Genomic DNA, 14,286 nt, shown 5'->3' on the forward strand with positions numbered 1-14,286 from the left:
AGATCCTTTGTCCAGACAAAGCCCAGTGGGTCACAGTTAGCTAGTTCAGTGCAGTATTGAATTAAACTTAAAGCCACTGAAACAGACGAGTGACTCCTGTCATATGCATTCTTCAAAACGTTTTGGTCATAATCCCAGAAACTTGATTTTGGATCAATTGGAGGTGTTGTGGCAACCAAGTGAACAGACCTACTTGCAGCACATTGTGGTTGCAAACATTTGCCCAAATAATGGGCCAAGCTACCGACATATAGGGCTGACTGAGTGGAAGAGTTTAGGGCAGTAGGAAGAGATGCTAACCACACTTTTCAGCTAGGCGTCAGTAGGCCGTGTGGAGTACAGTTAAATACCATGTTTTGCACTTTAGAAACTATAAGGGGTTCTCCTATAGCCAAGTGGTAATAGCAATATGAAGCGTTCTTAAATTTGAATAAAGGACCACAGACTCAACCTTGGTCTTCTTGATATGTCCAAGAAAGCCAAATCCATGCCGCACTTTGAGAATAACCCCTAAATCTGGGTAGGGATTCATTGTTTGTAAATGTATCCTTTGTCATTGTTTGTAAATGTATCCTTTGTGTATATCCTGAAAATATGGCCTGAATCTGACATCCAGGATCTACAGTTAATACCCATGGTTTAAAAAGATCAAACTTGTTCTACTGCAAGTCTCGTCATCCCTCTTTGTTTTATAAAACCTGGTGATTTCCATTGAAAAATCACTGGTTAGCTTCAAAATCACCTGAATGTGGTCTGTATGTGAGTAAAATTCTGAAGAAGTACTAGTGTGTAGTAAAAACATTGCCAGATGCAGGCTGTAGATGCTTTGTAGACCACACATGGTGATTGATTTGTCTAAAATACCCAATTCCGGCTCACAATTGTGCAAGAAAATAAGTGGGCTGATCTCTAGCTGCACATTACTCTCTGGTGCTTCCAACTCCCCTCACCCCCCCTCCCACCTCACCCCCACTTCTCTGGGGGCGGCTGAGTAGTTTGCCAGGGCCAGTTGCTGTTCCCAGTCCGGCCGTGATGATGACATTTTCTGAGCACATATGTAGATCCACCTGAAAATGAGTGTGCTTCAGTGTCAGGGCTGGCCGGCCAGTCCTTTTGTGTTAAGTTTTCTCCATTTATAGTTCCCTGATAATTTCTTCGGTTCACCTTACTTGGTTGAAATGTTTCTTTTAAAAAAAAATATTTTTATTGATTTTACAGAGCCTTACAAACCAGAAAGGCGAGAGAGAAAAAAAAAAGAAAGAAAAATACAGATTATAAAAGAAAAATTCGCTGCGGGAAAGCACAGCCAATATCAATATCAATGGGGAAAGTCTCATTTAATCATAGCATTTACAGGTACATCGAGCGGCCTTGGACATCATGATTGAGAAGGAAAGTCACAAGATCATAGTGTCACATCATGTAAAATAGTGCCAGCAAAGGAAACAGGGCAGGGCATCGCCATTCAGCATCGCAAGGAAGACAAATGGTGTCAGCAGAAGAAGGGCTAATTGCAGGCAGGCTGAAGTGACACAGTGTAGGGAGACTCAACACAAGTCGAAATATTGGTTCTGCGTGCTGTGTCCGCGCCCCCACAATCCGGGACAATGTAGGAATTAGTCCAAGGTTTCTCCATCAGAGGTGTGAGCGAGCAGGTACTGAAGCAGGGGATGCCATCATTTTTTTTGGTCTGGAGGAGGAAGGTTGTAAAGAGACATATGTGTCGCTCATTGTGTTGCAGTCATCTAGATCCCTCATCCATCCCTGTAGTGTGGGAACCGAGACAGCACCCCAATACAATGACACCTGTCGTTTTGCAAGTAATAATGCAATGGCAATGTATTACCTGACTGTGACTGGGAGCGGCATAACATAGCCTAACAGCGCCATGAGTGGGGATAGGACCAGTTCCATCTCAATCATTTCAGACAGGGTCTTGAATACCACACCCCAAAAGGCAGATATCTGCGCGCAGCCCCATTATAAGTGAAGGAAGTCTACGTGGTCCGCGGCGCACCTAACGCAGCAATGGGGTCTGGAGGGGTCCAATTTAGACATCAGTTGAGGGGTGGTGTATACATGATGTATATATTTGAATTGCAGGAGCTTGTGTCAGTAGTTATTTGAGATCAATTCGGTCTGCTCACAGCAGAAATGCCAGACGTTGTCGGATATAGGGTCTACCAGGTCTGCCCCCCGGTTCCCTGGGCCCCCTTCCTTGGAACAGGTTTAAGTGATAGAGCAGCATGGTATAGCCACGAAATAAGGTGGGCAGTATCGGGATGGAGATGATTAGGGTCAATAACGGGAATTCGGGGGGCTCCGATGGAGCCGTCGAGATCAGGGCACGGGCAGCAGCATGCAGTCGATGTATAATGAACATGTCCATGTGTAAGTCGGTGCGCCCGTCCACAAGGGATGCAGGGGGAGCGCAAAAGTACACCCTGAAACAAGTCCCCTAATGTAGACAGTCGGCAATCAGTCAATGTTAGCTTAGTACGCTTCTCAGCAATTAGATGCAGCCAGGGGTTGTCGGCCAGTGGAATACGCGGGGAATATAGGTAATTGTAGCCCAAGTTTCTTTGAAGCTTGGTCCAGGCCCAGCAAGTAGTGGAGAGGGAATAGATTTCATTAGCTTTTCTGGGCAGCCCGCGCAGGAGAATTGTGGTGAGAGGGGAAGGATGTATCTGCGATCCCTCAGGTTTTAAAAACTGTAATCGTGCATCATAATGATACCAGTGGTATGCAAAATGAGCCTGCACCACTAAGTGAAAAAGATAAAGATCTGGTACTTCGAAGCCACCTCGTGTGTACCATAAAGTCGGGGTCTTCCAATTAATCCTGGGCTGCTTACCTGCCCATACCAGCCGTAAAAGGATACCGCGCAGCGTATCGAAGAACGCTGCAGTTAGTGCAATAGGAATATTGAGAAATAAATATAAGAAACGCGTCAAGAGAACTATTTTAATTAATCCAACTCTGCCGGCAATGGATAATGGCAGCGTGATCCATTTATCCTCTACGATTTTTAGTTTATCAATTGCGGGACCATAATTCAACCGAATGACCTCAGCGCTATGCCGATGTAGATAAATGCTAAGGTACTTAGGTGGGTCAGAGCACCAATTCAAAGGGACCTTCAGCGCGCAGCTAGTAGTGGCATTGGTTAAAGGGAAGATTTCCGAGTTGGCCCAATTAATCACAAGTCCAGACACCGCCCCAAAGTGAACCACTTCGCAGAGTAAGGGCGGCAGATTGATTGCTGGATTTCTGACGAATATCATGATATCATCAACGTACAGAGAGGTCAACAGGGGACTTCGGAGCAATTGAAGACCCCAAGCCAAATACCTCTACTACAAATGCTTGTTGAAATGTTTCTTAAGAGAATACTACAGCTCTCCCGGCAGTGCTAGTGGGTTGCTCATGCCACTCTTTCTTATGCAGTGTACCACATGCCACTTGGTCACTTCTTCTAAACCAGGAGATCATTATTGAATGCTCTTGTCCATAGTGTATCATTGTTTTACTATTCTAAGATGGCCAATTTGTTGGTTTTGATTGTGGTGGCCTCGCTGGAACTTTAAAACGATGATACACTATTTACAATATCTCTTCATAACAGACACCCGCTTCTGTATTTCCTTTTATTATTGCTAGCCTATGCCCACCGTGTTTGGATGGCAGCATGTTTCTTTTTTCTACTTGTATTCTTTTGATTGTTCTTGCACACGTTGTTGAGTTTGTGTGTGTTTCATTGTGGTTTTGCCAGAGGGTGAGTTCAAGAATTAGTCAATGGCTGGCTGAAGGGATGCATGAGTGCAAAACTAAGTGACAGAGTGCATGTATGATGACTTATTAAGTGCTTACATCTATCAGTGACACCAAAGCCACTTTCATTCATAAGCCAGACATATTGGCATTGTCAGTACTTGTCTTTCTTGTAGTATTGTAATGTCCAGGCATGCTGTTTTTTGCCACTCTTTTCGTGTCTAGTTCAATTTAATTTTCAATAAACAAGATGCAGCGCTAATTAAAAAGCTATTTTATTCTGAAGATAGGGAACTCTTGTTGTCAAAAGGGCTCAGCACCAAGAAACATAGGGTAGTTATTTGTGACGTGCACCTACAATGTTAACAGAGATGTCTCCAAATGACATATTCCTAGGTGGATAACCTCAATACCCTCATGCATTAAATTCTGTTGTGAAAGTGAAAATCAGCTGACCTTTTTTCGTACCATAATCAACCAAGAGGAAGCCAGTATTCATTGTACAAGAATACATATGTCTGCCACTGTAGGACTCTTGGATTGCTTTGTGCAGATGAAATTTGGAGCAGCTATTTTAGAGTCCTCCTTTCCGGGATCACTTTTATATACATTTTGACCATAGAAACAGATTCTAAAGGGATCAATCTTGCAAACAAATATTTTGAGTTTTTCTGCAACTATAATGGGATATTCTACCTTAGTGTGACTTTAAGGTGGGTGCCATACTAGAAAACCATTGTTGTATATTCTCCATCCCTTATATTTAATGCAAGGCTTCATTGGACCCAGCAACGTCTCATGATGATTTGCTCATAAACCATCGGGTTTGTCAACCCACATAAGCATAACTTGGTGTAGCCTTCTTGTAGTGAGGTCAGAGTGATTTAACAGTGAATTTTCCTCCCATATTTTCTTGTTAGTAAGACTTCCTCTTGTGGGAAAAATTCAGTAATTTGTACAGACTCACTTAAACTTCGAATCCAAGCAGAACATTGAGTCCCCTTTCCAAAATGCCCCTGAAACCGTGAAGATTAACAGCCCATTATGAGCAAGCTGGTATATTGAAGGGGTTAGAGCCTGGTGCCCTTGGAAACAGCTGTTTCTTCTCAAGATTTTATCCGTCTTGGAGCACTTACAAAAACTTTGAAGAAAATGACATTCACAAGCTAGTAACAACACTCAAACCATCAAATCACTTCTTCGATCCTCTCCCAGCCAACATCTTCAGCGAGATCAAAACTTCTCTTATACCCATCTGGACAAAGATAGTGAGTGCATCACTATCACAAGGAACCCTTCCAGACTGCCTAAAAGCAGGACAGACAACCCCCATTCTAAAAAAGACCTACAGCAGACCTCACAATACCAGACAACTACCGTCCAATATCCACTATTCCTTCCCTAGCAAAACTCCTGGAGAAATGTGTCCATTCCCAACTGTGCAACCATATAGCTAAATTCCACCTCATTGACCAGTACCAATCAGGCTTCCGGCAGAATCACAGCACAGAAACAGCCATGACACACATTGTCGATGACGCGCTCAGAATGCTAGAGCAACACGAGTCCTGCCTCCCAATTCTCCTAGAACTATCATCAGCCTTAGATACGGTCAAACATAACAGTCTCCTGGACCTACTTGAACACAGAATGGGTTTATCAGGGGTTGTCCTGAAGTGGTTCACCTCCTTCTTAGACAACCAAACACAAAGAATCAAGATTAGCCAATCACTGTCCACAACTTTCACCCTGGGAGTCCCTCAAGGTTCCTCCTTATCACCTACCCTCTTCAATCTGTTCATGGAACCCTTAACTGACATTCTGAAACTCTCCAATGTTCATTACCACATGTATGCGGATGATACCCAACTATACCTAAAAAGTTCATCTCCGGATGACATCCGCTCACTCAACACAACTTTGCAAAAAACCCACAACTGGCTTACAAAAAACATCTCAAACTCAATACGCTCAAAACAGACTTTCTCCTAATCTCCCCACCACAAGGAAACAGCGACATAGAATACTGGATGAAACACTTAACAGCCTTCAATTGCAAACCACCTATTATTGACTCTACAAGATCACTGGGAATAATACTCGACAAGAATCTCACCATGCAGGAACACATCAGCACATCCACCAGAGGAGCAAACTTTCTAATGAACATTCTCAGAAAACTAAAACCCTTCCTCAACGACGATGACCTAAAACTAGCCGTACAAGCTCTAGTGATACCCAGAATAGACACAACCCTATGTGGCTTACCGAGATCCAGACTAGCTCCTCTAAGAGCCTCATTCAACACGGCTGCAAGTCACCGGCTCCAAAAAGAACAACCATATCACCCCTGATCTAAAGGCACTGAACTGGCTCCCATATGAGGCAAGATCACAGCTAAAAATTGCATGCATGACACACAAAGCCCTGCACTTCAACACACCAAAGTATCTAGCCAATAAACTGGAATTATCAGGCAGTAGCAGAACTACGAAAAAGCACCAACACTTTGCTATTGAAACCGGAATATTTCGGAAAAAGAAAACCTACTCCTGCACCTTCTCCGGCCTACTACCTAGGATCTGGAATGCACTGCCGCCAGTAATCAGGATGAACCCCCCTACCACCTCCTTCAAAAAAGAAGTCAAACTACTTCTAATGAACACATTTCTCCCTTGATCACAGTTCTGGTGCGAGTTTGGTACCAACCAGACGCAGCTCACCTACCAGGATCCAAGATGAACTCCAAGAGAGAATAACTAACACACTCCTGAATACCTCTGGACCTACAACGAGTACGGACAACATTTACGCTCTCCTGTTAGCTACTCATATCTATGTGCCTAGCTCTCACTTTATTTCTTTTGATGTAACAATTTTGAAGTGCTCTGATACCCTCACCGGGTCTAGTTCGTGCTATATAAAACTTTATAAATAAATACATAAATAGTTTGTCCTTTGTGGTGTACCATCATGCTCCTTTAGCCTCAGGTTCGGTGATATAGGCTGAAGAACTGATAGAACGGTAATAGAAATAAGTTGGATCTGAAGAGCCTGGGTTTTCTGTATTATATGCCCTGGGACAGCTCTCCCCTAGGTTTGTCATGAAATCAAGATGGTGTTTAATGATGATGGTGGCTCTGGAGGATGCTTCTATGGACACATGATGGGTGCTGGTATAACCTAATGTGGCGTGGGCCCCCCCACCTGCCAGCCTAGCAGCGCCAGAGATATCAGAGCAGGAGGAAGTAGGACGTGTGCCCCAGGAGGAGTAGTGAGGACCATACCAAGAGCCATCTGTGCTATGATAGCAGTGTGCATCTTCAGGATTAGTCCAAACAGTGTGAAGACTGTCCACACAAGGCTAAAAAATGGCAAAGACAAGGGGGAACAGAATTTCTTAAATGCGCAGCTACCCCGTAGGGGTGAAGAAACAGAAGAAGGAGATAATGGTGCAATTGTAGGATAGTTACCCACAGCCATAAGTAAATGGTGGCGACACTGGACACTATCCTTAAGTAGCTGGTAAAGGTTGAAAATGAGTTTGACACTGTAGAATCTGGCCTAAAAGAAATGTAATCATAAAGTGTGGAAATGGTGATGGACACTTTGGATAGTAGTGCATTGGAGCTGGAGATTCTAGCTAGTGGAACGGGTGGGCAGCTCTATAGAACATGAAACGTCAGCACTGTGTAACAAATGCCTCAAATCTACTTGAACACAAGAAGAAAACAATTAAGAAATTAAAGCCAATGCCAAATATCTGGGTCCTGGGCTACCCCACCAAATCCTTCCATACCTCTCCCCGTCCCCTTCTCCTTGTGGCCTCAGACAAATCAGTCAGTGTGGCAATGCCAACTTTTCCTTCAGACCACTTGGCACTTCCAGTTGGTGGTGCTTTGGAGGGTATACCAACTGTCCTCCATATCTTCAGCACCCTCTACTGCCTTAGAATGGAAAATTATCTCTGTTGTGCTCCAGAGCTGGATCTTAGAGATCTCACACTGTGTATTGTGGCCTCTTTTATATTGGCTCTTCTAGTGGAGGGCATGAGAATGCTGCTCTTCCCAGATAATGGTTTCCAGACTCAATGGAAAGGAAGAGAATTGCAGACTATTTGTGGAAAACTTTCTGTTCTGGTTCCTAGAGCCTCAGCATGGAACCCTTCAACACTGAAAGTGTGGCATGTCCGTAATATACATTTTTCTCCAATAGGCTGTTTTGAACAGTCCTAAGATGATACCCAGAATAGATAAGCGCTTGCTAAAGCAGAGATTAAACTAGATGGATTGGAGTCTATTTTGCACTGCTTGAACCTCCTTAAGTGTCAAAACTGAGTGTGACATAGGTTCAGCGGAATGGGTGGCAGAGTTTACATTTCTCATTTGTTTCTGAGGTATTATGCCAAAGTGTTTCCTCCTTTCTCTTGCTATGTTATCCAACATCTTTTAACCTTTCCTTCTCATTCTCTTTTCCTCTCCAGACCCCTCCCTTTTTTTATTGTAAGTACAGATGCTCAAGGAGAGCTACACTTTGAGTATTTTTTCTATTCTAAAAGTTGAAGGCCTGTTTATCTTGTTTGTGGTAGCAGATAGACACACAAGTTGGAGGAGTGGGCATTGCAGTGGTTATTATAGCATCAGGAATGCTGCTGAGGGATATATCCCGGTTGTTAGAGGCCTTGAGCCCAAATTGCAGCAAGCACCTATAATGAGGGAGAGAGCCTTTCACAACCGGTATTACCTGAGGTAAAAGGGCTGTAATCCTATTAGGACATTCCACTCACTGATGGTAGAATGTTCTAAAATAATCAGGGAAAAAGAGGGCGGCAAACATTAGAATTTTGGAGCAGAAGCCATTATTGGCTCTGAGCCACTCCATTGTCTTCAGTGGATCGCTCAACATTCCAGTGTTCTGATCTTCAATATATAGAATTATAAATAGGACTCCCGGTTTTATGGTATTTATTTTTTTGACATTTCCGTCTGTATTTATCCATATTTATTTTTTGCTAATTTACTCTGTATTTATTCGTATTTATTTTGTGTTTTGTGAAAAAATGAAGCTGAAATTAGTATATTTCCACATTTATTTAACTGATAAATATGCACTCATGCTTGAATGCCTGCCAGGATTCAATGCTGCGAACACCCCCTGAAGATAAATCAATGCAATGCACTTATGTGAAAAAATGCAAATTTTAGTATTAGCCTTATGTATATTTATATATTGCTGTTAAAGCCTTTTTTTACTAAAATCCCTTATTTGTTTTTTAGCCCCCTTACCTATCAATCCACACAGCTATTGGATTGGCAGACAGTATTTAGAATTACTCAAAAAGCAACCCAATTTCTGTTAATATTCACATTTAAAAATAAATACAGACATGAAAATAAATGTTTTCTGTTTGTATTTATCTGTAAAAATCAGCTAAATGGAAAACAGGGAGCCTTAATTATAAATAGGCAACTGTGATTTACGGGTTGGTTTTCACCAAGGAGTTTTATCAAATAGACAAGGAGAGCAAAGCTCGAGTTTTCTATAATGTCACTTAGAACCCGAAGGTCAAACATATGCCTGTAACTTACACTAACCCATCTATAATTGTATGTTATGTGTGGCCCCCAAAACAATCTACTCCCGCTTATAAGGCAAAGGAACTATGGGGGCTTTAGACATAATCTGGCCTCTCCTCCCTGTCCCAAATATAAAAAATAAAAAAACCTCATCTGCCCCCACCACCTTCCCTGCCTTCCTTCCCCACTCCTGCAGCTGTGTTTATTGCTTTCAGTCAAAAAAGCCTGTCCGCCTGGCCTGGATAGTCTTTATTACATTGCAATACCGGGTAATGAGTTTTGTTAATAACTATTACTTTATCATAGCACCGAATTACTAGATTAAGCATCTGGTGTAATATATATATATATATTTTTTATTTATTTATTATTATTTATTTATTATGGGTAACAGTGACTAAAGTGGAGGATTTTCACCAATGGGTTCTGAGTGACATCACATAGAAACAAGAAAGATGTATATGATGTGTCCTAGAACCCCTTGGTGAACCGTATCACCGTTATTCACTTTTTACCCATTTATTATTTTACGTGGGGTATGAACCCCAAATTGTCCTTCCCTGCTTTCAACTGCTACACAAGGGCAGAGGAGTAATGGGAGCCATACGTGACATGGCTTCTCCTCTCTATCCCAAATGTTAAAACATTGTTTATTAAAATAAATACCTGACCTCCACCTCACTACCCGTCCACTCCCGAAGCTGTGTCCTCTGCGTTGCCTCTAAGCACAGAGCAACGCTGTGAGGACAAGGCTCTCGGAGAGGCCTGTTAGAGCAGCCTAGAATTCCTTCATTACACAGCAACAGTGGGTAACAACAATTATCACTGCAGTGAGTAATCACTTTTTAGATTCTGGCGTTCAGGCTAGTAGCTCTCAGCGAGACTCATACATAACATATTTGATGGCGAAATTTGCGGTACTTGTCCTGGTGCAGTGATGACAGTACTAAAAGGCGATATCAATTTAAATGGATAGCAAACCATCATTTAGTACCACTACTAGTGCTACACTAATGTCTATACTTTTCAAAGGTACCAGGCTTTACGGTTCCTAAAAATATAATGAATATGTACATTTGGAGGCAGTTACATATGGTCCTGACTTTTGCCCAATTTTCCCCTCTCTGTGTTGGAGGCACCAGTACCGTGGGCATCCGTCATTCCAGCGGAGATTCTTACTCACTGGTTCGGGGGGAGGGGAGTGTACTACACAAGTAGAAGTTGGTCTCGGAGAGCCTCTTGAGAAATGTTGAATTACAGATGGAATCGAGAATACCAAACCCAATTCTGCAGTTATTTGCCATCCTCCCCACCCCCTTTTATTCCACCCCAACATTTTGCCTCTTTTAGGAGAAACACTGCCCATCCTGTGGTGTTCCCATGGATCTTGTAATTCTCTGAAACCACAAGATATCGAAAAGGATTATCCCCTTCAGAGGACGTGTTTTCTCTCACTCTGATTGCCACGCGTTATCTTCCAGCTCAAAGCAATCATTTCCTCCTATCGGAAGTCCTGTGCCTTCCTACACCAGAAATAGGATGTGAATGTTTCTCCACCTACTCATATGAACCTGCATCGCCATGTCCACAATGGCACATGTTTCATTGAGAATTGTCTGTCTGCCGTTGATGGGGCATGTGTTAATGCTAATTGCAACAAATACTTTATTGCAAATGATACTTGCATCGAGGAAGACTTTGATGACTGACCTTGATCCGCGCGCGTTGGACTGTTGGGTCATAAGTTGCGGTAGTCGCTGAAAGATACAAATCATTAACTGAGGTTCAGAAAATCCGTTAGCGTTCTGTTAACTTTGACCCATCCAGGGTTTCGGCAGTGAGGTGCTAATTTAAAAGGGTGGCAGATATTATACTGGATGAAATTATGATATGTATAAACCAATATCAAAGTACAGGAATAAATATTGCTTTGTAAGAATGGATTGTTGATAAGACGATAAACATATCTCGCTGTTATCGAACACAGTATAGGAGTATGTTGGGGCAATGACCTTACAAAAGAGTACAAATGAAGCTCTAACCAGAATGAAGCTGTTACAAATGGAGGGGACACTTCGTGCAGTGAGCCAAAAGAGACAAACCATTGGTTGATCTAACAGTTTAAGAACATGGTGGGAGCTTAGCTGGGTCGAGATGTCTTAGATCATCAGTAAGCTTCAGTACTAATGTATGTAGCACTCGTTTCTGGAAATGCCTGATTTATGGTTCAGTTTTGTGCAACATACCACTTTTCACCCACAAGTCATTGACACTTGCTCAAGGATGCAGCGGTACTACTGCTGATTTCCTTCACATGGTGTGAAGTTGTACTGATATGTTGACGTTCTGCGGCAAAGGAGCTAACCATACTAGTAGACAAACATAACAGATTTGTGACGGCTAGAACTAATGCCAAGATCAAGGAGTGTTGAATTGCTCTGAAAAGTCATTGAGTTTGCTTCGCTATTGTCCCAAAGAGCAGTCACAATCAACATGTCTGCCTGTCCACCCAGAACCTCCACCTGGAAGGCAGAATAGTTTGATTGGACGCAAGTAAAGACTGATGCAGCCATAAACCAGTTTAAGTTTAGAGAGGGTGTAATCCAAATGTTGCTGAGTAGGTTGTCTCATGAACACCCTCAATGAACATTGAGGCTGAAAACTAATATTCATATGGACACATAATTCTTAGATGGGTCCTGAACATGTGGGCACTGATGTAGAAGAATGACCAGAAGTAATCTGGTGAGTGTGAAGAGTGTGGGCTCCATGGACGTCCCCCAATCCGAACGTATTCTCCCTTTTTCCCTCCGCACACTCCATCCCCCTTATACCCTCGTCCAAACACAAACATTTGAGGCCTAAGGCATTGTCTCTTATAGTTCTTCCTTTTGCCAACCATATTGTTTGTAAAGGATTGTTGGCATTACTAGCATAGTAAACACTCAAAATCTATATGGACCCGCGAATATATGTTTGTTTCTGCTTATTATGGTTGACTTTTCCTTCTTCTCCCACGTGTGGCTAGGACATGTTGTCATAGCTACATTTGCTATTCTATTTTTCTGTATAACCGTCAATGGACAACTGCTCATTAAAATCAAGGAAGAACTATTTTCCTGTGAAAAAAGCTCACTTGTGTCTTCAGAAATGAGTAGTAATAATTTTTCTTGTATTTTATATGTGTTTGACAATGGTTAATCAGAAAATAACTAGTAATTTATGTACTGTTGTTGACAGAAGGATGATAGGAGAGGCTAGAGAGAAATGATTTTGAAGAGAGTGAAAATCAAGGGGCGAAGGACTGAGCAATGTCTTGTGAGAAGTGCATTCATAGTACAGACTGAGAGGAGTGCAAGATCGGACTGTCCCAACTTTTTATGCGCGGAGACTCAGCAGTCGTAAAGATACTACTAGTAAAATTCCTTTGTGAATAGCAAACAATCATAAACTTATGCAAAAGTGTAAGTTTATCTTTGTGAATCAGGTTGTTAGTGTTAGTGGGTATAATACCAGGTGGTTTGTAACTTGCCAATAGCATGCTTGAGGCATGATTTTTCATTTTTTTTAAATTTAAAGTACAAAGAACCCTCCATCTAGGTCAGATGCCTCCATCTGAACGCTCATCTGATTTTTTTTTAGCTAGTTCGAATAACCGAAACGGAGAGAGCTATTTACCTTCGTATGAAAACTCCTTTTTGGACATCCTCTGTGTGTCTTATAATTTCCTTTGCAATGGTAAAACAAGATTCAGCATTGATATCAAAGTTGGCAAACTCTGACCCTAATGGAGAATTCGTAGCGATTGCCTTGATTGAGACATGTGAACAAACATCATTAAATGCCTGATGGTGATTTGATGGTGTTTCTTTCTTTTCCTTAGATCTACACTTTGGACGTCCACAAGCCTGAGGATTGTTGGAAGAAGTTCTCCTCCAACCGGACTGTGGGGTTTATTCTTTTCTTGGGGATAGTGCTTGGAAACCTGTGGAAATCTAAAGATGTGCCGCCTGCGGAAAAAGCGGTCGAACTCTGACACAAGATGGACGCAGCATGCATTGCCTTCTGAAAAAGAAAAGTTGTTTTGTACTGTGTATCCTAAGATTTTGGAAACCCTCTTTCAATCATGTACAGATCTGAGGCTTCTAAGCTCTTCATTGTGATGTATTGGTACTTGTCAGGAGAGTTTGAACATTAGCAAATCACGTGTTCCTTGTTGGGCATTACTGTTTTTTAATAAAACATTTCCCTGGCATTTTTAAAAAGAAATGACGGATAACCACATGTATGATAAAAACAACAACACTATCTGAGTAACTTCAGCATTAATATCTGTGGTACAGTGGGATCTGCAGTAAAATCCCAATGGTCAGTAGGAACCAGCTATACAGTTTATCTCTTGAACATCCACATCTGGTGGGTTTTAGTCAAGGGTCTCCCAGCTATTCATCTGCCTGCCTCAAATCTTCTGATGCTTCTGTGTATAATTGTGAGCTTTGTATCTGGGTCACTCCATTCCATTAGTTTACATTGGGCTGGAACTGCCTTCCACCTGGCACTGCTCAGCTCTTCAATTGCTCTCGAGCATTGTCCGTTGTAGCCAAAACCAAACTTTGCCCTAAAAATGCCCAGTTTTATCTACTAATAACAAGGTCTTCCAGTATGCACAGGAGTGCATGTATCGGGCTTGAGTGTTTGGAACAAGTAAAAAGAGCAAACAAACTTGTCAAAGTTATAATCAGTACTTCCAGTGTATGCCTATAGAAAAAATGTTCACCGAAGCAAGTAGTTTACAATAGTGTGTCAAAAAGTTATCCTCACATGGCTCTAGGATTTGATGGATTAAATACTGCTACTCTAAAGCATGCATATCTAACTAAGCACAAAGTCCTTTTAGGGTTGAATGGTGATTATCAGCTCGCTTAATGATTATGAAGAC

General features: G+C 42.0%; 1 protein-coding gene across 1 annotated transcript in view; it reads left to right on the top strand.

Annotated features, from left to right (window-relative positions):
* The window catches only part of COQ2 (coenzyme Q2, polyprenyltransferase), a 377,885-nt gene extending 364,232 nt beyond the window's left edge, over nt 1-13,653 (top strand). The window contains exon 8 of the mRNA XM_085641189.1: nt 13,231-13,653. Coding sequence (XP_085497315.1) covers nt 13,231-13,383 — 153 coding nt within the window. The 3' untranslated portion in view covers nt 13,384-13,653. The remainder of the gene's footprint in view (nt 1-13,230) is intronic.
* Nucleotides 13,654-14,286: the final 633 nt, after the last annotated feature.

Source organism: Triturus cristatus, chromosome 2_2 (assembly GCF_964204655.1).
Source record: "Triturus cristatus chromosome 2_2, aTriCri1.1, whole genome shotgun sequence".
NCBI lineage: Eukaryota > Metazoa > Chordata > Amphibia > Caudata > Salamandridae > Triturus > Triturus cristatus.